Source organism: Scyliorhinus torazame, chromosome 1 (assembly GCF_047496885.1).
Source record: "Scyliorhinus torazame isolate Kashiwa2021f chromosome 1, sScyTor2.1, whole genome shotgun sequence".
NCBI classification, from domain to species: domain Eukaryota; kingdom Metazoa; phylum Chordata; class Chondrichthyes; order Carcharhiniformes; family Scyliorhinidae; genus Scyliorhinus; species Scyliorhinus torazame.
In genome coordinates, this window is record NC_092707.1 from 281,685,093 (window position 1) to 281,712,136 (window position 27,044).

Below are 27,044 nucleotides of genomic sequence, written 5' to 3' on the forward strand. Positions count from 1 at the left end.
CCAGTCACTGAGATCATGACTGATCTGCAACCTAGCTCTATATATATCTTAGAAATGAAAACGGGAAGTGCTGGAATAAACTCAGCAGGTCTGGCAGGATCTGCGGAGAGGGAAACGGAGTTAATGCTTTGAATCCAGTTCTGAAAAAGAGTCATATTGGACTCGAATCTCTGCTTCTGCCGCCACAGATGCTGCCAGACCCGCGGAGTTTTTCCAGCACTTTCTGCTTTTGTTTCAGATCTCCAGCACCGTAGTATTTTGCCTTTATTTTAGTCTATGTGCCCGCCTCTGTCCCACCTTAACCTTAGGTTAACAAGTATCTACCATCTCAGATTTAAAATAAACAATTGATCTGGCAGCGATTGTCATTTGTGGGAGAGAGTTCCAAACTTCTACCACTCTTTTCTGTGGAGAAGTGTTTCCTAATTTCACTCCGGAACGTTCAGGATCTAAATGCTATACTCTGCACCCGGGTCCTCAAATCCCCAACCGTCAGCAATAGTTTCCCTCTATCCTACCTTGTTAACCTTTAAAATCTTGAAAACTTCAATCAAAAAAACCTCTTGATTTTGTAAAATTCTAAAATACAATCCTAGTTTATTTAATCTATCCTTATCACTTAATCTTTGGAACTCGGGTTTCATTGTGGTCAATATATGCTGTATGTTCCATTAGGAATGAAAGAGACTACAAATAGAAAATATCTTTAGGATTAATGGTAATGGGGAAGCACAAAATTGCATAAATTATTTTGGAATAGTCGATCATTTGGCCTACTTAGCCAGTTCCCATCACAGTTTATAAAAAGAAAGACTTGCATTTATATAACACCTTCCATTACCCCATGATGTCTCAAATGCAGCCAATAGTGTAGTCACTGTTGTCATGCCAACAGGTGGCAACAGGTGCACAGCAAGCTCCCACAGATGGCAATCTGATAACGAGCAGAAATATGTTTCTGATGTTGATTGAGGAGTAACTATTTGCCGGGACACAGGGGAGAACTCTGCAGCTCTCCTTCGAAATAATGCCATGGGGCCTTTTACATTCCCATCAGCAGGCAGATGGGGCCTCGATTTAATGCCTCATCTGAAAGGCAGCACTTCTGACAGTTCAGCACTCCTTCAGAAGTGCACCGAGGTGTCGGCCTTGATTTTTATGTGTAAACCCTTTGTACAATCTACCCTATCTTAATCTCCACCTTAATATTATAATCTTGAGAAAAGATGCTGCAAAATTCCTCCTTGGCTCCACCAAGTTAATTAGTCTGTAAGGTCTATCGTCACTCACCAGGCCTACGGCTATGATTCCTGATTTCCTTCCTTACTCTGTTGCACAGAACTATTCCAGCCAGCATCCATTGGCGTTTAGAAGAATGAGAGGCAATCTTATGGGAATGTATAAGATCCTGAGGGAGGTTGACAGGGTGGATGCTGAGATGATGTTTCCCCTTGTCAGAAAGACTAGAACTAGGGGACACAGTTTAAAAATAAGGGGCTGGATTCTCCGTTGGCGGGATCCTCCGTTTCGCCGGCCGTGCCTACAGATTTCCCGACTGCATGGGGGTGCCCACAATGGGAAGCCCCACTGGCTGGCTGCCGGAACGGAGAATCCCACTGCCGGTGGGGGCGCGCCGCATCAGAAAATGGGTGCGACGGGACGGCGGATTCTGCCCAAGGGATACAGAGACGAGGAGACTTTGTATTTCTGAGCATGTCAAAAGCCTGTGGAATTCCCTCCCAGAGAGCAGTGGAGGCTGGGTCATTGAATATTTTTAAGGTAGAGTTCCAGAGATTCATGACTAACGAGGGAGTCAAAGGTTATCATGGGTAGGTGGGAATCTGGAATTGAGGCCATGGTCTTATTGAATTGTGATGCAGGCTCAAGGGCCTGAATAGTCGACTCCTGCTCCTACTGTTGGATGAAAGCCAGCCTAGTTTTTCTTTGATAGTTTTAGAGGATTGCATAAAATATGTTATCATGTCAGCAGAAACTATTTGATGTTCAGCCCCAATCTCAGCTATTCACGTTGCCGGTTACTACCACAGGAGCTTGTTGTTAATTCACAAGGGTTAAAACTGGATTGAGGTGACCTTTACACGACTATAAAATGAATTCCAGATGGCACAAGCTGACAGAAGATGCACTTAATCTTTCAATGTGAAACAAAAGCAATATTAAAGAGGTTTCTTCCCCTCTCATAATAAAGTGAACTGGAATGGTGCCCAGAGCAGACTAATGGGTAGATGATGCCGCTGTCTCCTGACAGGCTGTCAAGAATTCTTAACTACATATGCCATGTATGTACTAATCCTTATATACAGTCTACAAAAGCCAACTTTCTTTCCATAGAGCCCAGTCAATACGATTTTTAAACATTTAAATATATTGTGTAATCTTTTGGAGCCAAGCTATTTGAAGTTATTTGCACACGTGCAGTTGGAAGCCGATAGCAGCTTTTTAAAAACATTCATTTACGGGATGTGGGCGTCGCTGGTTAAGCCCATCCCCAGTTGCCCTTCAGATGGTGGTGGTGAGCTGCCTTCATGAACTGCTGCAGTCCCTGGTGTGTAGGTACACCCACAGTGCTGTTAGGAAGGCGTTTCCAGGATTTTGTCCCAGCAACAGTGAAGGAACGGCGATATATTTCCAAGACAGGATGGTGAGTGACTTGGAGGGGAACCTCCAGGTGGAGGGGTTCCCAGGTATCTGCTGCTCTTGTCCTTCTAGATGGTAGTGGCCGTGGGTTTGGTGCCGAAGGAACCTTGGCAAGTTACTACAGTGCATCGTGTAGATGGTACGCACGGCTGCCACTGTTATTGGCTTATAATTAAGGGTTAATTGACTCGGCTTGGACATGTGGGTCCAGTGCTCTGCAACAGCATCTATAATAACAATAATTTTTATTGTCACAAGTAGGCTTACATTAACATTGCAATGAAGTCACTGTGAAAAACCCCTAGTTGCCAGATTCCAGCGCCTGTTCGGGTACACAGAGGGAGAATTCAGAATGTCCAAATTACCTAATAGCACGTCTTTCGGGACTTGTGGGTGGAAACCGGAGCACCGGGAGGAAACCCACACAGACACGGGGAGAACGTGCAGACTCCACACAGATAGTGACCCAAGCCGGGAATCAAACCTGGGACCCTGGAGATGGGAAACCATAATGCTAACCACTATGCTACTGTCCCCCTCAAAGGGGAAAGTAGCCTATGGCCATCTGGGACTATGTAGACTTTACTTCACATAACTCCACTCATTGTAATAATAGTTGTCAATCTAATATTTTATCTTCCATCTCTCTCTACCCATTTGCACAAGAACATCCATTGGGATTTATTCCAAACCAAAAGAAGTGAAGTTACATTATACTCATATACAACTCTGGTCAGACCTCACTTCACATACAGTGCATATTTCTGGTTCCCATACTGTGGAAGCACTGAAGAAAGTACAAAGGAAATTTCAGAGATGGTTCCAGCTATGAGGAAAGGTTAAGCAGTTTGGGGTTTTCTCTGAGATGCAATCTGACAGATGATGAATGGGTTGCATAGGATAGGTGTGCACAGGATGTTTCCACTTGTGAGAGAATTCAAAACTATGGTTCACAATTACAAAATAGTCATTAATTAGAACATAGAACATTACAGCGCAGTACAGGCCCTTCGGCCCTCGATGTTGCACCGACCTGTGAAACCACTCTAAAGCCCATCTACACTATTCCCTTATCGTCCATATGTCTATCCAATGACCATTTGAATGCCCTTAGTGCTGGCGAGTCCACTACTGTTGCAGGCAGGGCATTCCATGGCCTGACTAATCTCTGAGTAAAGAACCTACCTCTGACATCTGTCCTATATCTATCTCCCCTCAATTTAAAGCTATGTCCCCTCGTGCTAGATTAATTAATTAATTAATCCAGCAGGGAGATAAAGTGCAATTCCTTTACTCAGTGTGTTAAGAATGTGGAACTCGCTACCTCAGGAAGTGACTGAGGTAAAGATCTTTCAACCAGAAACTAGGCAGATACGTTGGAGAAAGGGGAATAGAAAGATGTGCTCTTGTGAGGTGGATGGAATTCTACATAAAAGTTCTTCCTCACAGGTCCTATTTGAATTCCAGAGCTTAGGGCCTCTGCAACCGAAGGCATGGCCACCAATGGCAGAACGATTAAAATGCTGGAGATGTGCAAGGGGCCAGAATTGGCAGAGCGCAGATCTAGAATCATTACAGCCTAGTAGGAGGCTATTCGAAGTATCATAAGACTTTACTTTGAACATTCAGATGTTCATTTCATTAATAGCCCAGCTTTGCTGGAGAATCTGCCAAGCATGTTTTCTACACCAACTGACCTCATTCTGTTTCTGGCTCTGTAATTGATAAGAACCATCCTTGTCGTCGTCCAACTGAGATGACATCGAAGACCCCCTCTCCACAGCGAACTGCTCCTCTTCTTCCTGTAGCCAGAGTAGCAATACGACAACAGGAGTGTTAACTACAAATGTGCTCACACGTGATTTAGTACAAATTTGAAATTTTAGAACTGATAAATCACAGAATGAGTCTTTGTCACTTTCTGCATATTCCACTCTGTTGGGTTACCTCATGGTCTACTGTGGTTGAAGGTTTGCTGATTGTGAACTGTTGGACATCCGTTAGAACATTCATGTAGTCCTGAATTTCTGCTAGATTCTGTGGGATATGAACGTCAAAGAAAGATGTCAGAAAATAAAACATGATCATTTGGGGCAACACGGTTACATAGTGGTTAGCACAGGGACCCAGGTTCAATTCTGTGACTGTCTGTGTGGAGTCTGCACTTTCTCCCCGTGTCTGCATGGGTTTCCTCCGGGTACTCTGGTTTCCTCTCTGGGTCCAAAAGATATGCAGGTTAGGTGGATTGGCCAAATTGCCCCTTAGTGTCCGAGGATAGAGCAGGGGGAGTGGGCCTGGGTAGGGTGCTCTTTCAGAGTGTCGGTGCAACCTCAATGGGCTGAATGGCCTCCTTCTGCACTGTCGGAATTCTATGGTGAAATTTCCAACCTCCCACTGTAATTCCAGTCAGACTCTATCCTGCTACAACTAGTGTTACAACACCGATAACTGCCAAGGAGGGATTTGAGAAGAAGGAAGAGAAGAAAATGCTGGAAAGACTCAGAAAGTCTGGCAGCGCATGTGGAGGGAAAAACAGAGTTAACGTTACGAGTCCGCATGATTGTTCTACAGGGGTGATTGGCAAATGGAACTTGGCATGAACTAAGATACAAGCAGGAGGATTTTGGTAGGCTCTAACAGTACTGAGGGTAGAATGCAGGGGTGTTGGCAGGGGAGCATATATAGTCCCCTCCCCCTTTCCCCCCATAACTCCAGGTTATCTTTCTCAGTCAGAGATCGGAATAATCTAACCTGATGGGCTGGCATCGTTTTCATAGGTTTTCTTTACCTTACAAATTGGCATGTAATTTTGATTGATGTAAAAAGCAACTTCATCCCATTCTTGCTACCATGCTTGCCATCATTTTCTCCCCATTTATTACAATGCTCTCCGCTGCTGCGAATTGAATTAAAAATCAGCCTGGCTAATTTGAGTCAGTAGCAATGGATTGGGTAACTGCTGTAGCAATGTCAGCTCTTCATTGACAGCTTCAATCGCTGACATCCATGAAACACACGCCAGGATTCCCCTGATCTGGCTTCACATAGTCTCCACTATTACACAGCTCTGAGACTGCAGGTTGCAATGATGTTGGCCGGGTTTTGAACATAAAAATGTAAAGAAGTTCACGAGGAAAAGGAGTCGCACTTCCTCACAGAATATGCTTCCCCATTAACAGTATTCTGAAACAGACCGTGATTTGATTTTATCTGCAGAAGTCTGACAGCTGTTCTGTAGAAAGAATATAATGGGCCAATGGAAATTAACCATTTATGTTGGGTTGGGGCTGAGCAGCAGTCATAACAGGAAAGTGCTGCAAACAAGTTATAGGGTTCTCCTTATTGGTGAAAGTTAGATAAATATTCCATCATCACTCATTTCAAATACCTTTTATTTGTTTATTTATGCAGCTGTCAAGAAAATTGTCACACATTCTAGATCAAGTGCAGCCTCCGGCAAACATTGTAAGATTTGGGCCATAATAATAATAATAATCTTTATTAGTGTCACAAGTAGGCTTACATTGACACTGCAATGAAGTTGCTGTGAAAATACTCTAGTCGCCACACTATGACACCTGTTCGGGTACACTGAGGGAGAATTCAGAATGTCCAACTCACGTAACAAGCACGTCTTTTGGGACTTGTGGGAGGAACACGTTATGGGGTTAGGTTGGAGGTGTGGGCTTAAGTAGGGTGCTCTTTACAAGGGCCGGTGCAGACCCAATGGGCCGAAAGGCCTCCTTCTGCACTGCAAATTCTATGATCTATGAAACCGGAGCACCCGGAGGAAACCCAGGCAGACCCGGGGAGAACGTGCAGACTCCGCACAGACAGTGACCCAAACCAGGAATCAAACCCGGGTCCCTGGCGCAGTGAAGGAACAGTGCCAACCACTGTGCTAACCACTTGTGCAACACTGCAGCGCTTTCGGTCGAAGTAACTTCGAGGGCAAAGACCGCATACGTTACTTAGTATTGACATGTGTGAGTTGCTTACTTTGCATACCATTACTCAGCGCATTTAAATAATTGGCAAGCCTTGGATGGTTGGCACTTACCTTCCTGTTCCTCTCTTTAGTAGAGTTTATATCTTCCTGCAGGAATTGGGTTCGGATTTGGAGTTCCAAGTTCTTTAATAAAGCTTCATTTGCATTCTGTAAGGAAGACACAGTAACAGGGCACATATTTTGGATTTTGAAAGCTTTCCATTTTAGTTACAAAGGCTTTGCAATAACTCACTCTAAGATGTAATATCCCCTCTTGGTGGTGGGGGAGCTTCGTTGACTCATTTGTTTTTTGGCTGCTGCACATTTAATTTTTTTTTCCAATTTAGGGACAGTTTAGTGTGGCCAATCCACCTGCCCTGCACATGTTTAGGCTGTGGGGGTGAGACCCATGCAGACGCAGGGAGAATGCGCAAACACCACACGGACAGTGTCCCAGGGCCAGGATCGAACCCGGGTCCTCGGCGCCGTGAGGTAGCCATCATGCCGCTCCCTTGTCACATTCATAACCACGTTTACTCCAAATAGCTAGGCCATGAAGGATAGAACTGAAGCTGTGGAATACTGTGAACAATTTTGGTGCCCTTCCCTAAGGAAAGATACACTGGCATTGGGGGCAGTCCAGAGAAACGTTCACTAGGTTGATCCTGAGCATGGAGCAATTTTCTTATGAGGAGAGGTTAAGTAGGTTGGGCCTGTACACAATAGAGTTTAGAAGAATTTGAGGTGACCTTATTAAGAGGCATAGGATTCTCAGGGGACTTGACAAGGTAGATGCTGAGAAGTTGTTTTCGCTTGCAGGAGAGTCTAGGATCAGATGGCATAATCTCAGAGTAAGGGGTCACCCATTTAAGACTGAGATGAGGAGGAATTTATTCTCTCAGAGGGTAATGAATCTGTGGAATTCTTCACCATCGAGAGCAGTAGTGGCTGGGTCGATAAGTAGGCTAAGATAGGCAGGTTTTTAATCAGTGAGAGAATCAAGGGTTATGGGAATAAGGCGGGAAAGTGGAGTTGAGGATTGTCACACCAGATCAGTCTGGATCTCATTGAATGGTGGAGCAGTTCGATGGGCCAAATGGCCTACTTCTGCTCACACATCTTAGGGTCTTACGGAACCGACTCTTTACACACTTTACAGAGATACACACAGTCTCAGTATACTCCTACATACATCTGAATAAAACTAAACACTCAATTAACATACAATTAACAACCACAAAGAGCATCAGCACCATTTTTGGCAGTGAAATTAGTTGTTTCATTATCTCTGAAGCATAATTCCGCCAAATTCCAATGAGATTAAGAGTACCTCCCCCTTGCTAACTAACTTTCCATGCCTGGATTATACGAGCTAACCAGGCACAGGTCGATATTTTACCAGACTCAACATTGCACTCTATTGCACTTACTCCATGAGGTTTCAGTGGAGTCCTGTGTCAACATCTGTGCTCCAAGCAATGAACCGGATTATATAGGATGTGTTCGCCTTATAGTGGCACCAACAAAATGTGAAAAGATTGATATGGTCACTTCACTTAGGCTTAGTTTTAGATAGGTCGATTTTAGCTTGTTGAGGATATTAAGAGCTTTGAGCCAAGGCGGGTGAATGAGTTAGGTTACGGATCAGCCATCATTGAATTGTTGAACAGATTCAAGGGACTGAATGACCTCTTCCGCTCCTGATCCAGAATTATTAGACCACTCTACAATGTAATCTTTGAGTGGCAACAAGCATTTTCAGTCCTTAAACCTTGAACTTTGTGTATTATATTATGTTTACTGCATTTATTACTTCATCTGAAGCTAATTCTGAACATTCTTAGTTTATTTTGTTTCAAGAAACTTCTGTGTTCCTCACCCTGTCCCATTATTTATTTTCTGATTCATTTGAAACGTCTTTTCAGATACAGAACCACAGAGCAGACACCAGATTTACTGGGATTGGCTGATATTTCACAGCAAGGCGTGCTGCAGCTGGTGGCTTGGCATCTGTGATCAGACATTGTTTGCTACTGGCTGGGTCGGGCTGCAAATCCCCTATACTACTCCTGCCACTCCTCCCACCAATCCAAAGATATCTTGGGCGAGATTCTCCGACCCCCCGCCGGTTGCCGAATTTTCCACCACCGGATATTTGGCGGGGGCGGGAATCGCGCCGCGCTGGTTGGCGGGGCCCCCCCCGCGATTCTCCGGCCCGGATGGGCCGAAGTCCCGCCACTAAAATGCCTGTCCCGCCGGCGTAAATGAAACCACCTACCTTACCGGTGGGACAAGGCGGCGCGGGTGGGCTCCGGGGGCCTGGGGTCAGGGCGCGGGGCGATCTGGCCCTGGGGGGTGCCCCCACCGTGGCCTGGCCCGCGATTGGGGCCCACCGATCCGCAGGCGGGCCTGTACCGTGGGGGCACTCTTTCCCTTCCGCCTTCGCCACGGTCTCCACCATGGCGGAGGCGGAAGAGACTCTCTCCACTGTGCATGTGCGGGAATGCCGTGAGCGGCCGCTGACGCTCCTGCGCATGCACCGCCCGGAGATGTCATTTCCGCGCCAGCTGGCGGGGCACCAAAGGCCTTTTCCGCCATCTGGCGGGGCGGAAATTCGTCCGCCGCCGGCCTAGCCCCTCAAGGTTGGGTCTCGGCCCCCAAAGATGCAGAGCATTCCGCACCTTTGGGGCGGCGCGATGCCCGACTGATTTGCGCCATTTTGAGTGCCAGTCGGCGGACATCGCGCCGATACCGGAGAATTTCGCCCCTTATTCCTGACATCAATACACGCTCTGTCCCCAAAAATCTCTATTGCCCTGAAGTTTAACTCGTTCAATAAAATAGTTTAGAATTTATTCTTTAGCTCATTATTTGCCTGATTGGGTCCCGCCTCCAGATGGGTATCGGACCTCTAGACTTTGGAAAATGGGTGAGAATAGTTCATTTAGAAAATTTAAGATGTTGAATTTTTTAAAATATAAATTTAGAGCACCTAATTCTTTTTTGTCCAATAAGGGGCAAGTTAACGTGGCCAATCCACCTACACTGCAAATCTTTGGGTTTGTGGGGGTGAGACCCAAGCAGACACGGGGAGAATGTGCAAACTCCACACGGACAGTGACCCGGAGCTGGGATCGACCCAGGTTCTCGGCGCTGTGAGGCAGCAGTGCAAATCACTGCACCACCGTACCGCCCATTGGATTTTTGTTTAAGTAATGAAAACAACAGGGCAGCACGGTGGCGCAGTGGTTAGCACTGCTGACTCGTGGCACCGAGGTCCCAGGTTCAATCCCGGCCCTGGGTCATTGTGGAGTTTGCACATTCTCCCTTTGTCAGTGTGGGTTTTGCCCCCACAACCCAAAGATGTGCAGGGTAAGTAGATTGGCCACATTAAATTGCCCCTTAATTGGAAAAATGAACTGGGTACTCTAAATTTCTTTTTTAAAAAATGAAAACAACAGGTTAAATACATGAAATTCAAGTTGAGAAAATGGGGTCAAAGAGCAAGGCAGTGATAAGGGAACAACAGAAGAAATGCTTTTTAATGTTTAATCAATTTCTTTCTGTTTCATTCTCATACCTCATGGTGATTCTGACAATTAAATTAGCTGTTCGTGCTTAAGTTTCATTAACATTATAATATTAAGATTTATTTCACAGTCTGGATTTTCACTGTTAAAAATGGCGCATGGGAATCACTTCCGGGATTGCCAACCCCATTTCCGGGCATCTAATTTTCAGGACTGCCGTTTAAGGACTGCTGATGATGTATTCTTGGCTGACAGCCCAGAAATTCATTTGATAACTAAAACACCTGAGCCCCAGAAAAAACATCTCTAGACTGGCTCTCTAATCGATGGTGACAACTTCATAATGGCTATTTGCACAAGAGAATGAGGTTTCAAGTGCTTGCAGTTTCTGTAATTGATATTTTAAATAATTGACACTTATATTGGGCTGTAGTGAGGAGAGTTAAAAGTGGAGAGTTATCAATGAGTTTCTATCTTTGTAAAGCTACATCCTACTGTCACTTTGTGTTCATCGCTTTTATATAATTACAGTGAGGGGGTACATTAGCAGGGAAGTTCCATGGTATGCTATGACGGACCACAGGGATGGGTTGGAGGCATGAGGTGGTATGGATGGGCATAGACAGAGTGTGAGTGGTGAGGTGTGTGTGAGGGGTGAGTGCTGAAAGCCTTTCTGTTTGTATTTTAACTGGGGTAAAGTCCCACAGCATCGAGACAGGCCTTCCGACAGACCACCTCTGCACTTGACAGCTCCTGTGACTGCCTCAAAACTTTTACCTGGATCAGCTGGCCTGACTCCAACCTGCACTCATCCCCCACCACCCACAATGAAAATCCCGCCCACAAGGGAGTTTTCTCCATGGGTGGGATGAGCCAGGAATTTTCTCCACTGCCGCTTCCTGCGTCAAAGATGAAAATACAGCCCATTATAACAAAGGAAAGGGGCCCCATTTTAGTTCATTCAAAACCCATCCACTTGCAGAGGGTTCAAATCAAGTCAATTAGACTCTCAGAAACAGGCTGGTGCAGAGGAGTGTGATGTTTTCTGGAATTGGTCAGAGGTCCAAGGAGTCACAATTTGACAGTAAACCTTAATCTTTTATCCTACTCTCCTCTGGCATTCTGTATAATTATAGTGAGTGGGTAAAGCAAAGAATCTCACCTTATTCAGGTTTTCAAAAGTATCCTGAAGTTCCTCGTGATTCTCCCATTCCGTTCTATATCTGAAATCGAGACACTTGTCTGAATGGAGTGTTTGAAGTACAAACTTATGCAATTAATTTGTTTTTACTCATTTATTTTATTATCATTTTCCAAAGATGAGTCGACAAGAGCAAGGTCCAGCATTAATACATTCCATCCTCACTTGCTTTATGAAATTAATTTCTCTTTCCTCACCATCACGATCAGGGGAAATCTTTCTATCAGTTTTTCTTTTTGGTGTTATATAGTCAGGGATACTTTAATCACTGCAGCAAAGTCAATGAAAATGGTGGTTGTACTGGGATAGAGAAAGGGTACCCATCAGGGAAGACTGAACAGGCTGAGGTGCTTTTCTCCAGAAGGAAGATTGAGGGATAACCTAATCGAGCTCTTGAGGATTATGAAAGGGTTGATAAGTAGACCGAGAAAGGTTGCTTGCACTTGCAGGCAAGACCAGAACTCATGACCATGAATATATGATGGTCACTGATAAGCCCAATAGGGGAACCCAGGCAAAGCGATAAGAATATGGAACCCGTTACCACAGGGACTAGTTGAGACAAATAGCATAGATATGTTTAAAGGGGAACTGGATAAATGCATGAAACAGAAAGGAACAGAAAGAAATGTTGATAAGTTAGATGAATAAGGATGGGAGGTATCTGGGTGGTGTTGAGCATTAACTTTAGTAAATTAGTTAGGCTAAATGGCCTGTTTCTAGGTTGGAAATGCCATGCAAGAGAACATGTGATTGTGATGGAAGTGATGAAAACACACTGCATCATGATTCTGATGTGACTGGAGTGCACTTAGTGCTTGGAATGCACTTACCTCTCATTAATGTGGTCAATGTGGTCAATGTTTACAAACATTGGGGTTTCACCACTTGGGCCACTGAACCATGATGAGAGATGAATGAATCAAAGCTGCAGATGACTTTTTACAAGTTGTCAATCACAGACCACTACTTGAAAGCTATGAATGGCTTGCAGGTAATGGATCTGTGGGAACCAAATGCAGGCACAGATGCTCTCCTTCGAGGGATGTCCATAATGCTTCCCACTGCCCTCGGATGTGCTCAGATGCTCTCTACCAGCGTAGCTCTTGTGTGGTGAACCTCGCGGTGGGCCAAGGAGCTTAGGCCACCGCAAGGTCCACCATGTTTGGTTCACGATTGCTGAGACCACAAATGATCTGCACCCACGTGATTCCCGGCCCCGGGGACTGGAAAATCACAGAAGGCTGGATCGTTGGGTGCCGGGCCCGCTAAATAGATGCAAATGGATTATTAAGACCCATTCGCATTTATTTATTTCCTCCCTCCAGCACACTTGATGGTCCTTGTTAATGCCGCCAGTAGGGGAGTCGGAGCATCGCGTTTGGATCAGAACCTGGTGCCGATACCAATTTTTCTCCAACACACGATTCTCCATCCCATCGGGGAACGCATTCCAGGCGTCCTGGGACAGAGAATCACGCCCAAGAGGTTGCCCATTTAAAATTAAGATGAGGCAAAATTCTTTCACTCAGAGGTTGGTGAGTCCCTGGAATTCTCATCCTGGAAAAGCCATGGAAGCAGATGGCACGACCTAACCAAATTGCAACAGAGATCCATGTCAAGCTCGTTTAGCTGGGTGTTTCCCAGCACACACAGCGGCGCGAAACACCACGCTATCCAACAGGCCTTTGTTGCAATCCGGAGCCGCAGCAAGGAATTCCCCGCTGAGGCTACACTTAGTCCTGTTTCCTGCAGAGGAGCTCCGCTCGCCAGAACTCCTCAGTGCAGGAGGAGATCAGCACACCATTTTTAAATAGTTTCCCGATTTCTCGAACCAACCGTCGTGACCCCTAGGCGCCGCCCCCAAACTCACCTATATAAGGGGGTCCTCGGGCCCCTCCCTCACCCCAACTCACACCCCCGGGCTCAATCCCCAGCACAGGAACAATGCCAGCCTGGCAGTGCCACCTGGGCACCTTGGCAGTGCCAGACTGGGACCCAGGTGGCACTGTCAGGGGACAAGGCTGGCAGTGCCAGGTTCACACCTGCAGCGCTACCCTGCCCAGAGGACAACCTGGTATCCTTCCGATCTGCTGGGCAAACCGCGCCCCCCCCCGGTGCCATTCCGTTTGATCCCCATTCGTGGAGACCAGCACTCAATGGCGCTTGCCTGAGGTCTCAGAGGTGAAAGGCTTAGATCCCATGGCCTCAGCACATCAGGCGAGCTGCATTTTACAGTGAAACTAGCTGTCTCACTCTAATATGCAGGTTTGCCAAATACTGATCCCGCCCACAATGGGCAGGATTCAGATCGCAATGTCTCGTGTTAGGTCAGCCACGCCGGGCCCCCCTCGTTTAGGCGCAACGCTTCCGGTCATTCACACCCAGAGTCTTTGAATATTTCTCAGGAAGATAGATTCTCAGTGAGCAAGGGTGTGAGAGATTATTGCGTGTCGTCAGGATGCAGATTTGAAATTACTGTCAGATCAGCCATGATCTTATTAAATGACAGAGCAGGCTTGAGGGACTGAATGGCCTACTCCTGCTCCTTGTTCACATGGTTGTGCTTGGCACGGAATGGCAGTTATTTACCATTGCCTTCTGCAGTACGGCTGACAAGGAATCTCTCCATCAGGTGTATGTGAAGGATTTACAGGCAGATAATTCTACCTGTTTGGCCAAATTATGAATGTAGGTTCCGTGGACATCAAGCCCTGAAGTGGGACTTGAACCGGAAGTTGCTGGCCCAGAGGCAGGGACACTACCCACTGTGTCACAAGACTTCGCTTAACAGCCACTGCAATATCTATTACTGCAGCCAAATATTTAAGTCATTTCTTCCTTTCTGTTACCATTTTCTGAATGCCTCCATCACCTTGCTCCTTCCTTCTCTCCCGAAGCCTCTTTGCCTCACTATCCTGCTTTGTGATGCTCCTTTGAACCTTTCTCTTTGACCACCAGCTCTAATATCTCCTTTCACGGCTCAGTATCAAGTTTTGTTTGACAATGTACCCATGCAGCACCTTGGCATGTTTCAGTATTGTATGTTACAGGTGCTCTATAAATGCAAATTGTTGCAGTTGTTATCTCTGCTCCCCTCCCTCATGTGGAGCACCTCGAGATGATTCACTATCTTAAAACCAAGTTCTTGTCGGGCTGTGCAGCTACAGAATACCGAGCTAATCTTGGCCTCAGTATGGCACACACATTTGGTGGTTCAGATCCAGTCAGTCACAAGTGATTATGTACAAGATTCATGGCAGGAGAGAAGGTGATCCTAAAGCCATCTTTCCCTCACACATTCACATCACAAGCTACTGTTATAATTGCTGAATTATGATTTCATTGTCCCTATCCACACTGCTGATTAAATGCCCGTTAACAGATACATTTGTTTAAGCAATGGAATTGAAAGGGACAGCGAGATGACAGGTAATTATAGCAGTCGTCAAGGAGACAGTAACGACATCTTGCACCATAAACAGTTCCCAATAATTCTTCAGGCCAGACGGATTCTATTCAATATTCCTTGCACAATGTCTACAGTGAACTGTCTCTGGGCTGGATTTTCCATTCCTGAGACTAAGTGTTGACGCCTGCGCAGGATTCGACGAGTTCCACGACAGCAAAACCAACGGCGCACCTGGACCGATTCAGCAACTGTTGAGGGGATAGCACCGGTGCCAGGTGGAATTCAATTGATTCCAATGAGAAACGGTGCCGGATTTGCCAGATTCGCGGTCGACACTCAGGAGGCTGACAAGCTGCAGCCGCATATACACACTGCACTCCCCACACACACCATCCCAACCAACAATTCGGCGCGAGGAGAGCAGCACCCTGATTTACAGATGTCAAGCTGGAGACCCTCCTGGACGTGGTGGAGGAGAGGCGGGGGACCCTATACCCTGGCCTGGGAAGGAGGCTGAGACCCACTGCCATTCGTTGTGCCTGGGCGCAGGTGGCTGAAGCGGTGAACACCACCGGCAACATCGTCCGGAATGGCCAGCAGTGCCATAAACAACTGCACATCCTCCTCAGGGCAGCCAGGGTGAGTAGGCAGCACTGTGCCCCTGGCACTAACCCCATCCCACATACCCGTAAACTGCACCCCCCCCCCCACCAGGAGGGCGGCAAAACCTCCACCCTGCACCACACGCTGACACCCATACCGACCACCATGGCTGGGTGTCCTGACTGATGTGTTATGTACTCTGGGATAACACAGGCTGCAACTGGATGCAGCTTTGACCAAAAGATACTCCAGACCTTGAAGTTAGTTCAATCTGATTTATTGAACCAGTAGCACAGTTAGCACAGTTCTCTATGAGTTCGACTCTCCTGCTAATCTTGCTATAGTAACTGAGTCTAACTAACCAGTCTGCTCTAAGCCACGTGGTGGGTGTGATGCTTCTGATCCACTCCTGTCCTTCTCTCTAAGTGTCGCCTGTGGAAAGAGACACAGCATGTGTGCCCTGTCCTTTTATGTGTGGGGGTTGTGTAATGCCCCCTTGTGGTAGTGTCACTTCTGGGTGCCTTGACTTCCCATTGGTCGTGTCCTATTCTATGTGTTCATTTGCTCTATGTCTGTATGTCATGACATCTTTGTGGGTTGTGTAATGTCCCTTGTGGTAGTGTCACCTCTGGGTGTCTTGGCTGCCCATTGGTCGTGTCCTATTCTATGTGTTCATTAGCTCTATATCTGCACGTCATGACATCTCCGGTGGTCCCCCTAGTATTTACTTAGTTGTAGTGTATTTACATTAACCCCTTGTGTATTTACACTGATGCATATCACCACACTGACCACTGAAGCCATCAGTTACCCACCCCCTGGGCTGCATGCGTTGGATTGTCTAACATTATCGTTTTCCGACCATCCCCACCCCCTCCCCCGCCAGCCCTGCGGCCCCTTGCTGTGGCTGAGCAGAGGGCCCTGGACGAGGACAGCGACCCAGAGGAAAGGGAGGTCACCGGTGTGGACATCGGCTGCGGGCGAGTAAGTGAGACACCGCTGAGGTGCGGTTCCCTGTAACCCCCCACCCCCCCCATCACACTGATCCTCACCCTTCATCCTCACCTGCATCCCCCCGCCACCCCCCGGCCCCCTGCCCCCCACCCGGCCAGTGGTCTAATCATGTGTTTTGTCTGGAGATGGGCCGGGTCCATCTAGTGTCCCCAGCCCCCAGCCACTGTCACAGTGGGAGTTCCGGGTGCCGAGCTATGTTGAGGAGAGCAACATGGATGCGAGCCATGGATCTGACACCCAAGACAGCTCGGAGCACGAGTCTGGGGATGACACGGATCTCCCGTCACAGCTGTCTCCAACACCCTCCACCATCCCAGAGACACTCACCTCGGCTGGGCAGTATAGTGAAAAGGCTCCTGGGACACTCTCTGGTGAGCATCACACAGCTGCTCCAGTACAGCAGGTGGAGGTTGGAACTCCCGAGGGGACAGACGATCGGAGGGCAGGCCGACCCCAGGGACTAGCTGCCGTCCAGGCAGGTTTCGAACTTCTGGACTAAACAGTCCCATTGATTGTGGAGATGCAGTCGCAGAGCCAGGGACTACATGAGGGGCTGTAGATGCGCATCCAGCAGCTGCAGTGACAGGTGGAGGAGTCCAACCGCATGCAGGAGCAGGAGGTGGTGCTGTCAATGTGCCACCCAGGCCAAAACCGCATAGATGGTGTCCGCGGTGGAGGCATTGGGGGCGAGAGTTGCAGCGATGGATCAGCATGTCCAAGGCCAGGGGCATTCTGTGCAGGCGCCAGCCGAAGTCCAGCCATGAGCCAGAGCCACTTGGAAATTGCAGCGGCGCTCCTCCAACTATGGCCCAGTCACAGCAGGCCATAGTTGGGAACGTCAGCGGCATTGCCCAGGCGCTGGCCAATGTGGCGCAGACACAGAGGGAGGTGGCCCAGTCCCAGAGGGAGATGGCGCAGTCACTGGCTGATGTCACACAGACCCAGAAAGTGATGGCACAGTCAATGGGTGATGCGGCGCAGTCGCAGACGGAGATGGTCCACTCCCTGTTCACCTTGGCCACCAGCATGCAGACCCTGGTCAAGGCAACAGCGGGCCTCCAGGACTTGCAGCGCCAGGTGACGGGGTAGCCTCAGGGGTTAACTCTGCTCACATCCCCGTCCCATGGGCACCCGGAGGGAGGAGGAGGTGATGGGGCCTGTGCCGGTGACTCCCACATGGGGGGAGTCTGGTACACCGCAGCACCTCGGACTCACCACCCCTCCTGTCCATGGCACACCTGGTGGGCAGCGGACAGGGTGGCACCATGCCACCTGGGACACCTGAGCAGCAGCTGGTCCCATTCAGACCTGGCCACCCGAGAAGATGCCTGCCAATGGAGACCCAGGTTGCAGGGCGGGAATCACTGCTGGCCGCAAGAGGATCCACCAAGACACAGTGTTAGGGACCGTAAGGCCAGAACGTTAGACAAGAGTTAAGTTGGTGCAGGGCACAGTTTAGTTATAGGGGTACCGGCACATATCTGTATATGCATTGTCACATAATTACCTGTTCATACTGTTACAACCTGCCTTAGAGCTCTATCAGAAGGGTGTGAGGGGTGGGCTGGGCTGAGCAGGTCGCAGAGGGGGGAGCGGGTTGGAGAGAGATGGTCGGATGTTGTGGTGGGCTTGGCTCAGGGATCGCAGTTCAGCGACCACTCACCGCTCCGGCGTCCCCCCACCATCCCCCCCTCACCCCCCCCCCCCCCACAGTCCCCACCTCCACCACCCAGGGGATCGATGGGACTGTGTGATGGAATGACCAGCTCGCATTCAGGGATCACCCAGGTGGACGGTGGAAAGTGCTACCGTGGGCAGGAGTCAAACATTGTCAAACGATGCGGAGCACCAGAGCTCATCGCAGAGCGGGTGGTCATCATCCTCCATCCCATGGACCAGACCCGCTGTTACCGCCATCCCAGGGCTTACATCCTGTGCAGCAGGTGTGTATCACGGAGGGGGTTGCTCGGGGGGGTGGGAGTGGAGGGGGTGGTGGTGTGCAGATGGGATGCGGTGTCCGTGCTCCTGGCCAGTCCACTCCCCTCCCCCCCCAGTCGATGAATTCGAAGGCCATCAAAGTGTCCCTTGCACGTTGGCCCTGGCGCATACATTGTGCGGCCTCCTGCGCCCCATGTCTTGTCCATCCTCACCCTCCCCGCATCCGCCTCGTCGGACGCAGCCTGGTGTTCATCCTCCTCCTCCAGCACGTCACCCCTCTGCTGCCCGATGTTGTGGAGGACACGGCTGGCCACCACGATGCGGGCGGCTTCCCAGCGCCATATTGGAGAGCACCTCCAGAGTGGTCCAGGCACCTGAACCGCATCTTCAGGAGACTGGCACACCGCTTGATCACGCTCCTGGTCACTGTGTGGGTGTCGTTGTAGCGGGTTTCCGGGGCGGTCTGTCCGGATAGGAGTCATCAGCCACAACTGCAGTGGATAACCCCTGTCACCCAGAAGCCAACCATCTGCCAGGGGTATGCCTCAAAAAGGCCGGGAATCGACGAGTGTGCCAGGATGAAGGCATCATGCACACTGCCCGGGTACCGAGTGCAGAGGTGCATTATGCAAACCTGATGGTCACACATCAGCTGCACGTTCATCGAGTGGAACCCTTTTCAGCTTGTGCTCGGAGGGGGACATGCATCCCGTCGGTCGCCCCCTGGACCTGGGGCATCTGGGCGATGGCGGCGAACCTCACTGCCCGGACATCCTGGTGGGCTCGGTCCACATTGAAATGGATGTTTTGTTCCGACTGGACAGATAGGGCCTTTGTAATGGCATGGATGCATGTGTGCACCGAGCTCTGTGAAATCCCGGCTCTGCAACCTCAGCGATTGCCTCTGGGGCACGCTCCGTTGCTGCTGCTTCTCCTCCTCGAGCATCTCCAGCTTATCCAGCCGCAAGGTATCCCTCATCCCTCAGGACTGCGGCGACTAGGAGGAAGACCACCATTGCTGGTTGTATTCCACGATCAATTGTCTGCAGGGGGTGAAAAGCCAACATGTTAGCATGGTGCGTACCCCGGAGCCCAATTAGGCCCCCCCCATGTTGGGGCTACTGTGGCTTTGCCCTTGGGTGGTGCCTGCCGGGGGTTGGCGGCCGGTTGTGGGGCGGGGGGTGGGGGGGGGGGGGCGGGGGGGGGTTATGGCATATGATGTGGTACAGGTGTGGTGGGATGGGACAGTGGGGCTGGTGTGTGGGGGAGGGAGCACCCATTTGGCTGGTTTCTCTCTGCAGAACCAGGCGCCAAATTGGATGGTCAGTGGGGTGCACAGCGAGATGGCTGCCTTGCAGGCCGCGGCAATGGCAGACCGTGCCTGGACACCACCCCAGTCATGTGGGGGGGTCACCCGGGCCCCATGGCCCGTCCCCTGTTCGCCCCCCTCCCCCCACCCCTACCCCCAGCCCGGCCAGTGTCCGATCCGCCAGTCCACAATCGCGACGCTGCAGTCGAGGCACCGCAGAATTACGATTTGGTGTGAACGCTGCGCCCATCATGAGTTCTGCGTCAAAACCGATTCTCCGCCCAATTGCGTTTCCCGATTCTGCTGTCAGAAGATGGAGATTCCCGCCCAGCACCTTTTCTTCTTCGATCAATCTGTTTATCTCTCACCATTGTCTCCCCTTCCCCCACCCCACCCCACAAGGGCCATCGGTTCCCTGTTCCTCGTTGCCCTTTGACACACTACTTACCTTTGTTCTGCCATTCACAGGTTCTCATCTCTTTATGTGCCACTATCAGCACCCTTCTTAGCCTTAATGACCCCCATTTACTTTCCTTTTGAATGTCTGTCCATGACATCTTTGTCAATCTCCACCTATTGCTAGCCCTCTATCCAGCCCAACCGCTCCACACCCCCCACACCCCCGCCACCTACAGTATAAATCTGACTTTATTTCCAATTCTCTCTAGCTTTGACTGAGAGCCATCCAGACTTGAAACGTTTGCTCCCTGCTCTCTCCACAGATGCTGTCAGTCCTGCTGAGATTGTCCAGTATTTTCTGTTTTTGTTCCTGTTTCTTTCATTCATTTCATGGGATGTAGGGGTCACCGGCAAGGACAGCATTGGTTGCCCATCCCTAATTGCCCTTGATCTGACAGGCTTACTAGGCCATAGAGAGCAGTTAAGAATCAAATATAGAGGTACATGTAGGCCCGACCAGGTAAGGATGGCATATTTTCTTACCTGAAGGGTAATAGTGAATCAAATAGTTTAAAACAAAACAATAATTGATAGTTTCATGGTCAGCATTACTGCGACTAGCTTTCAATTGCAGGATTTATTAACTGAATTTAAATTCCACCAGCTGCCGGGGTGGGATTTGAACTCGTGTCCCCGGAGCGTTCGCCTGGGTTTCTGAGATGCTAACCCAATGACATTGCTGCTGCACAACCTGTCTCCTCACACTCACTGCTGTGTTGAGAGTGACAGAATGACAGACATTAGAATCATTCTTTCTCCTGTGTGAATTTTGTCCTCAACACATTCAGGAGTGCCAGTCCCAGGAAAGGGACACGATCCATTTCAAGCAGTTCGGTGTCAATATCAAGCAACTTCCATGGTCCTCGGTTGCAGCCCTGACAGGGTGAAAGATACAGCTCCCAAAACTCTGCCCAACAATTTATCAGTTACATCCACACAGAACATGATAGTCCTGCCACCTGCCCACACAACCTCCCCCACCCCCCCCCCCCCGCCCCCCACCACACACAACACACCTGTACCCATCTTCCCTTCAGCTCACATATCATTTGCAATGTGGAGCCAGAGAGTTTTACAGCTCAAAAGAGGCCCTTCGGCCCATCATGTCTGTGTCGGCCATCAAGCACCTATCTATCATAATCCCATTTTCCAGGACTTGGTCCATAGCCTTATACACAGTGGCATTTCAAGTGGTCATCTAAATGCCTCTTAAATATTGTGAGGGTTCACACCTCTATTTCAGGCAATGAGTTCCAGATTCCCATCACCCTCTAAATGAAAATGTTTTTCCTGAGATCCCCTCTAAATCTCCTGCCCTTTACCTTAAATCCATGTCCCTGGTTATCAGCCCCACTGCTAAGAGGGAACGTTTCTTCCTATCTACCCTATCTATGTCCTTCATAACTTTGTACACCTCAGTCAGGTCCCCCCTCAGCCTGCTTTGTTCCAAGGAGAACAAACCCAGCCTCTCTTTATAGCTGAAACGCTCCAGCCCAGGCAACATCCTGGTCAATCTATTCTGCTCCCTTTGTAGAGCAATCACATTCTTCCTATAGTGTGATAACCAGAACTGCACACAGTACTCTAGCTGTGGCCTAACAAGCGTTTTATACAGCTCCATCATAACCTCCCTGTTCTTATATTATATGTCTTCAGCTAATAAAGGCAAGTATCCCATATGCCTTCTTAACCACCTTATCTACCTGTCCTGCTCCCTTCAGGGATCTATGGACCTGCATCCCAAGGTCCCTTTGGTCCTCGATACTTCCTAGTGCCCTACCGTTCATTGTGTATCCCACTGCCTTATGAGTCCTCACAAAATGCATTACATCACACTTTTCAGAGTTAAATTCCATTTGCCACTGTTCTGCCCATCTGCTTTCCTCCTCTCTACTTACTACACCACCAATACTCGTGTCATCTGCGAACTTACTGATCATACCTCCTACTTTCACATCAAGATCATTAATATACACTACATACAGTAAGGGACCCAGCAGTGATCCCTGCGGTACACCACTGGATAGAGGCTTCCAGTCACAAAACAACCTTCGACCATTACCCTCTGCCTCCCGCAACAAAGTCAATTTTGAATCGAATTTACCAAATTTCCCTAGATCCCACGGGCACTTACCTTCTTGATCAATCTCCAGTGTGGGACCTTGTCGAAATGTTTACTGAAGTCCATGTAGGCTACATCAACTGCACTGCACTCATCTACACACCAAGTCACCGATATCGCAATCGGCGGTCAGCCGTGGAATCCACTCTGATGCCCAAATCGGGGGCAGTGCTGGTTTGATGCCGGTCAACCATACTCCGCCCCCTTGAAAGTGGCGTAATCGCATTGCGCGCCGCATACCATTGGAACGGCGTTGGCGCATCATCAGCAGGCCCTCCCATGATGCTCCGCCCCTCATGGGCCGAGTTCCCGACCGCGTGGTTGGCGTGTGGTCGGGAACCTGGCAGGCGGCTGCAGACTGTGTCCAGCGCCGCCACACCCGGCCGGGATCCGTGCTGGTGGCTAGGGGGGGGGTTCAACCAGGGCTGGGGGTGCTGGTGGGGGGTGGCCAGGAGTCGGCCTGTGGGGTCGCGGATGGCGGGCGGGTCCGTGAACTGCCGTCGCCATGTTGCACGCGCGACCGCTGCAGGTCGTCGCTGTGTGCATGCGTGGCCAGGGACCCGCCCATTCTCCGGCCGTTTTCGGCACGGGTGCTGAGAGTTTCACCCGGCGCCGCCGCTAGACCCTCACCGATTTTGGCATTGTAAAACGCCTGCGAATTCTCCATTTCAGCCGGCACTTAACCGCTGAAACGAAGAATTCAGCACAGGATCACCCCCTGACAACTTATCCTTGATTAATCCTTGTCTCTCAAAGTGGAAATTTATTTTGTTCCTCAGAGCTTTTTCTAATAATTTTCCTACCAGCGATGTTAGCCTCACTGGCCTGTAATTACCCGGTTTATCCCTACTTCCCTTCTTGAATAATGGTGCCACATTAGCTGTCCTCCAGTCCTATGGCCAGAGAGGATTTGAAAATTAGCGTCAGACCCTCTGCAATCTGTAACATGCTGTAAGTGTGAGCGCAGCACCGTGGCAAGGATATCAGGGTATCTGGGCCCTCAGTGATGGACTGTTTATTTTCTTAAGACACTGAGTTTAAGGATTGAGAAAGAAACAGAGAAATGTCTGAAAAGGAGGTGGACTAAAGTCATCAGGCAGTGGAAGAGAAATAGTAGGAGCGAATGATTGAACTGAGAGAGAGAGGGAGAGAAAGAGAAAGAGACAGAAAGGGCAAGTAAGAAGAATATTTCAGATTGTTCTTGGAAGCGCTTAACACCCAAAACCAATATGGCATTGGTCATGGTTCCAATATTGTTCTGCTGCAGTACGTTTCCCCCTTAACTTAACCATGTGTCCATGGTTATTGTCCAGAAAATGGGTGCAACACATTCCAATTTCACCCAGTCTGTTTGTGTTTGCAGTGTTTATGCCATATCGAACTATTCCTTTATTGATTGTACTACAGTGAGAATAACGTTTAAGGTTTTTTTTCATCACTCCCTGCTTATAATATGAAAGTGTAAATGTCTGCAGGCAGCAAAGCAATGGTGGGCGTCAAAACAGAAGGGAAATAATCTTACTTGGTGCGATACTCATCCAAGGCTCGCTGAGCATCCTTCAGCTCCTTTTCTAGGCGGCTAAGGTCATTGAGTAGCTGCCAAATTCTCTGCTGGTTATGGTCAATCTGTTCGGTGAAGACCCCCTCAAGACCCGAGAGTTCCTCGATCTGCTGCAGACTTTCCAACTGCTTCTCCAGCACAGTGCTGCTTCGCTCGACAGCCCGAGCTCGGTCCACATACTTGTCAAACCGCCTGTTGAACTCCTGTAGGCCTCCCAAGCTGGGCTCCGGAAAACCTGCCCCGCTCCATTGAGTGAACGGATCGGACTCCCGCTCGTTTTCCCTCCCCGCTTCGCGCAGGTAGCTCATCGCGAACATCCCAGGGTTGTGGTGTGGATGCTGATTTTCTCCCACTCCTTTTTTCAAAGCCAAATGCTTTGGATCAAAACAGAAACACTGGACAACCTCTCCTGCACCGGACAGCCTCCCCTAGACCGCACAGCATCACCCAGTATATGAAGGGTTGGCAAGCACCTTTCTATGAGAATAAATACATTTCAAAACAACACAGAGTTACAGACATGTCTCATCGTTTATTATTGTCCTTTCTTCCAGCACTTTACTGCATTATTGTCAATGGATTAATTCTGCATGGTCAGAGCATTTCACTAGGCATCTGAATCCATAAAGGATCTGCATGGAAAATTCCACAGACACACAGAGTCAGCTTATATGCTTCAAATTTGCAAACTGCCTAATTTATTTGTTTTGGCGACAATGACTGACACAATGCATTGTTAAGCACTTTAGGGTAAAACTCAGTAAACATGGAATAAACGGGATTATTATGTCACTGGTTCAGCGAGGAGGCTGGGTGGGTGACAAAGAAACATTGAAGTTACATGGTGATGTTATAAAAGATGTCCAATATGTATGGGAATGAAATGATGGACAAACATGGGGGGGAAAAAAACAAAAGGGCCGGGATTCTCTCAGCCCATGCCGGGCGCGAATCGTGTGACGTCGCCCCGACGATGGTCCGCCGATTCCCCAGAGAGCGGAGAATCGGTGCCATTGGCGCCGGCGGGTCGGCGCTGCGCCAGTCGGGGGCCACTCTACGTGCACCCCCCCCGGCGATTCTCTGCCCGGGATGAGCCGAGCAGCAGCAAGAAATTCCGAGTCCCGCCGGCATCATCCACGTGTGGTCTTACCCGGTGGGACCTCGGCGTGCATGCATCCAGGGGTGGCCTCGTGGTGGGGAAGGGGAGTCACACCCCGAGGGGGCCTCCGCTGTGGCCTGGCCCGCGATCTGGGCCTACCGATCGGCGGGCCGGCCTCTCGGGCTGGGGGCCTCTTTTGCTCCGTGTCGGCCCCCTGTAGCCCTACGCCATGTTGCATCGGGGCCAGTGCGGAGAAGGGAGCCACTGCGCATGCCGCGCATTGCTGCCGGCCACACTGCGCTTGTGCGCACTGGCGCCGATCGGAGTGCACATGCACATACACACAGTGCCCATTTGATGCCGGCATTGGCAGATGGAGTAGCGTGGGTCGCTCCAGTGCCGTGCTGGCCCTCTGTAAGGGTCAGAATCGCTGCTCCTCAGGCCATGTTGACGCCATCATGAAACGCGACGGCGTGTACGACGGCGTCAACACTTAGCCTCAGGATCAGAGAATCCCGCCCAAGAAATTTGACCTAATACAGTTGTGTATTTGTAAACAATTCCAAAAGATATTTGCTCTCCACCAGTTCCGGCCTCTTGAGCATCCCTGATTTTAATTATTCCAACATTGCTGCCATTCCTTCAGCTGCCTGAGTCCTGAGCTCTGGAACCCCTTCCCTAATCCTCTCCATCACTCTTTCCTCCTTCAAAACTTTTGTAAGGGCCACGAAGAATCCAGCACGAGTTTGAAGGATACAAAGTAATAACATTTATTTATTATAACATATATACATAACAGTAGCAGTAACTTCCCTTGCTACATACTCCTTCCTGCTGGTTTCTGAACTGGCCAGCTTTATTTATACTAGGCGTCGGACTCGTTTGGCCGCAGGCCGGACACCATTTGCACGTGGCGTTGGATCAGGCGGCGTGTAATGAGACAGAGACCGGCGCTTCCGTGATGAACGGCGCAACGGTTGTACATCCACGGCCCGTGGACCCGAGGATTCCCCCTCTGATGCATCCTGTGTCTCCATCTCGGAGTCAGAGTCTGCTGCCTCCGTCATGTCAGCGTCTCTATCTCCATTCGGTCCCGTAACGACCTGCGCAGGCTTTGAGTGAGGCACCAGTGGAAGATTGTGAGGACTACCTTCCCTTGTCTCTGGTCTCTGCGGCTGTTGAAATGAGCTCCGGGGGCGGGGACGCTTTTGAAGGGATAGTCTTCTGGACCGAACGTGGTCTACATGTTTTCGCTGGAAACGACCCTGGGCTTGCACTTGGTAAGATGTAGGGCCCGTTTGGCGAAAGATTACACCAGGAACCCATTGGGCACCACCAGCAAAATTCCGAACGAACACTGGGTCACCGGGCGCAAACTGCCGAATCGGCCGATGCCGAGAAAATCCCTGTCCCTGCCGTTCTTGTGTGCGGCGTACTTTTGCGCCAATGTCCGGGAAAACCATACTAAGGCGGGTGCGAAGTCTCCGGCCCATTAGGAGTTCTGCGGGAGCTACCCCAGTCACTGCATGGGGGGTGGTCCTGTACGTAAACAAAAAGCGAGCCAGTCTCGTGTCCATTGATCTGGAAGGCTGCTTCTTCAGGCCTCTTTTGAATGTCTGCACTGCGCGCTCTGCCAACCCATTTGAAGCCGGGTGGTAAGGGGCAGTGCGGATATGGCGGATGCCGTTCATCTTCGTGAACCTCGCAAACTCCTCACTCGTGAATGGAGCGCCGTTATCCGTGACCAGCACCTCGGGGAGGCCATGCGTACTAAACGATAAACGCATCTTTTCAATTGTTGCGCAGGACGTTGTCCCCTGCATCTTATGCACCTCTAGCCATTTGGACTGGGCGTCAATTAGTAGAAGGAACATTGATCCTTGAAAAGGGCCTGCGAAATCTGCATGCAAGCGCGCCCAAGGCCGCCCTGGCCATTTCCAGTGATGTAGGGGCGCGGCCGGCGGAAGCTTCTGATGCTCCTGGCAAATGGAGCAGTTTTGGGCCACCTTCTCAATGTCGGTGTCGAGGCCTGGCCACCAGACATAACTCCGGGCCAACATTTTCATTTTGGTCACGCCTGGATGCCCATTGTGCAAGTCTGTTAGTATCAGCTCCTGGCCTTTTTCCGGGACAATCACACGCGTCCCCCA

The 27,044-nt window shown here is 49.6% G+C and overlaps 1 protein-coding gene across 2 annotated transcripts in view; it reads right to left on the reverse strand.

Annotated features, from left to right (window-relative positions):
* The window catches only part of LOC140421806 (filensin), a 45,811-nt gene extending 21,551 nt beyond the window's left edge, over positions 1-24,260 (reverse strand). Inside the window, exons 1-5 of one of the 2 annotated variants that reach the window (XM_072506737.1) lie at positions 23,757-24,260; positions 11,339-11,399; positions 6,719-6,814; positions 4,606-4,695; positions 4,356-4,460 (exon numbers count right to left, since the gene is read on the reverse strand). In XM_072506737.1, coding sequence (XP_072362838.1) covers positions 4,356-4,460; positions 4,606-4,695; positions 6,719-6,814; positions 11,339-11,399; positions 23,757-24,112 — 708 coding nt within the window. In that variant the 5' untranslated portion in view covers positions 24,113-24,260. The remainder of the gene's footprint in view (positions 1-4,355; positions 4,461-4,605; positions 4,696-6,718; positions 6,815-11,338; positions 11,400-23,756) is intronic. The other variant, XM_072506729.1, reaches the window with a different exon arrangement.
* Between the last annotated feature and the right edge of the window lie 2,784 nt (positions 24,261-27,044).